The sequence below is a fragment of the Notechis scutatus genome, chromosome 2, assembly GCF_049901735.1.
Source record: "Notechis scutatus isolate UNSWTSFEM ecotype Mainland chromosome 2, rNotScu1.2, whole genome shotgun sequence".
NCBI lineage: Eukaryota > Metazoa > Chordata > Lepidosauria > Squamata > Elapidae > Notechis > Notechis scutatus.
The window spans coordinates 730202-731619 of record NC_142010.1 but is presented as its reverse complement, the minus strand read 5'-3'; the positions used below and the strand labels follow the sequence as shown (position 1 = coordinate 731619).

The 1418-nt window shown below is 38.4% G+C and overlaps 1 protein-coding gene across 1 annotated transcript in view; it reads left to right on the top strand.

Annotated features, from left to right (window-relative positions):
* The first annotated feature begins 993 nt into the window (after nucleotides 1–993).
* The window catches only part of LOC148131609 (vomeronasal type-2 receptor 26-like), an 11357-nt gene continuing 10932 nt past the window's right edge, over nucleotides 994–1418 (top strand). The window contains exon 1 of the mRNA XM_087958807.1: nucleotides 994–1000. Within this exon, the coding sequence (XP_087814933.1) occupies nucleotides 994–1000 (7 nt within the window). The remainder of the gene's footprint in view (nucleotides 1001–1418) is intronic.

Sequence of the window (1418 nt, the reverse complement as noted above, 5' to 3'; positions counted from 1 at the left end):
CTAGGAAATATTGGGCATGATCCATTGCTGTTTACAAATACTGAGCCGAAGAATGTGTTAAAGATGTTGGCTTTAATGGTGTCGTCGTTGCAGTTTTACCATCAGGTCCTATCAAGGGAGGATGGACCTTGAGTCTTTTAGTTTGTTGTTTACAAAATTGTAAAAAGCACGGGTGGAATTGGTGCTTAGAAGGTTTCCTCTTGTTTAATGTGATAATTGGTGCATTCAGGTTTAAATGGTTGAAATAGAATTATATTGTATAAAATAAGGTTTTATTTGACTTGTAAAATTTATAATGGAAAAAGGTTCAAGTATGTAATAGTTAATGATGATTTGTTTGTCTTTAAAATTAATAAAATTTGTTTTTTTAAAAAGGGAGTTGCATTGTCCTCTCAGGAACTGTCCCAGAAGTAAATGCTCAGACAAGTGCTGGAGAAACTCTCATGCAAGAAAAAGGAAAATGTTCTATTCTCTTATCAAGAGTCAAATAAAATTATAGTATGCCAACTGGATTTTCAGGCGTCGGCAATATGGGCAGCAAAAGTACAAACAATTGATAGGACTAATACACCCCTGGTTGGAAGGGTGTGGATTGCCACAACTGAAACCTTTAAGTGTAAGTATTTTTGACCTCTGGGTTGATCTCCAAAATAAAAATGCTTTGTTTTCCTACTTCATCCAGACAAAGAGAAGGACTCAGTATTAGGACTTTAAATCTTATGCATCTATGGTCGTGTTGTATGGAAAGGAAGCATTCCGATGTTCCTATTCAAATCCTCTGTTATCAAAGAAAGTTTGGGAAAAATGCAGAGAAAAAGAGAATTGGGAATTCCCATCCCATGATGTGATTTCAAGAATCCTGTCTCAGGATTCCTCCAGGATTTCCCAAATAATTCAAATTGTGGCCTGGGTCCTCAGTGCTGCCTTTTCCTCCCAATGGAGTAAGAGGAGAATGCAAGTTGGATACCATCAACCACCCCAGATTGTACAGCCATGGCAGGTGAGTATTCTCCTTTGAGGTTCCATTGATTCTCCCCTTCCAATTTCTCAATATTAAATTAGATGTCAAAAGGGTGAGATATTCCAGTTGTCCAGTCTGTGGTATTCGAGAGTAAGTGTCAACTCTGAAGCTCACTTGACTGAGGCCATTTTGATGCTTCAGTATTGCCACACTGGAACTGAGGGAAAGGGAGGCGGGGAATAGAGATAGCTGGAGTTTTGTTGTCTCCTGGGAAACAAGGACATTCCCAGCGATGGCCAGAGAGAGGATGAGTGAAGTCACCAGGCAAATGGATGACACCTTGATTAGACCATGTGACTGATAGTTTGGAAAGAGGAGCAAAACTTTTATTTTTAATTAAGTGAAAACCATGGTAATATTTAAAGTCAGTTTTCACCAGCCTATGCCTATATTATAT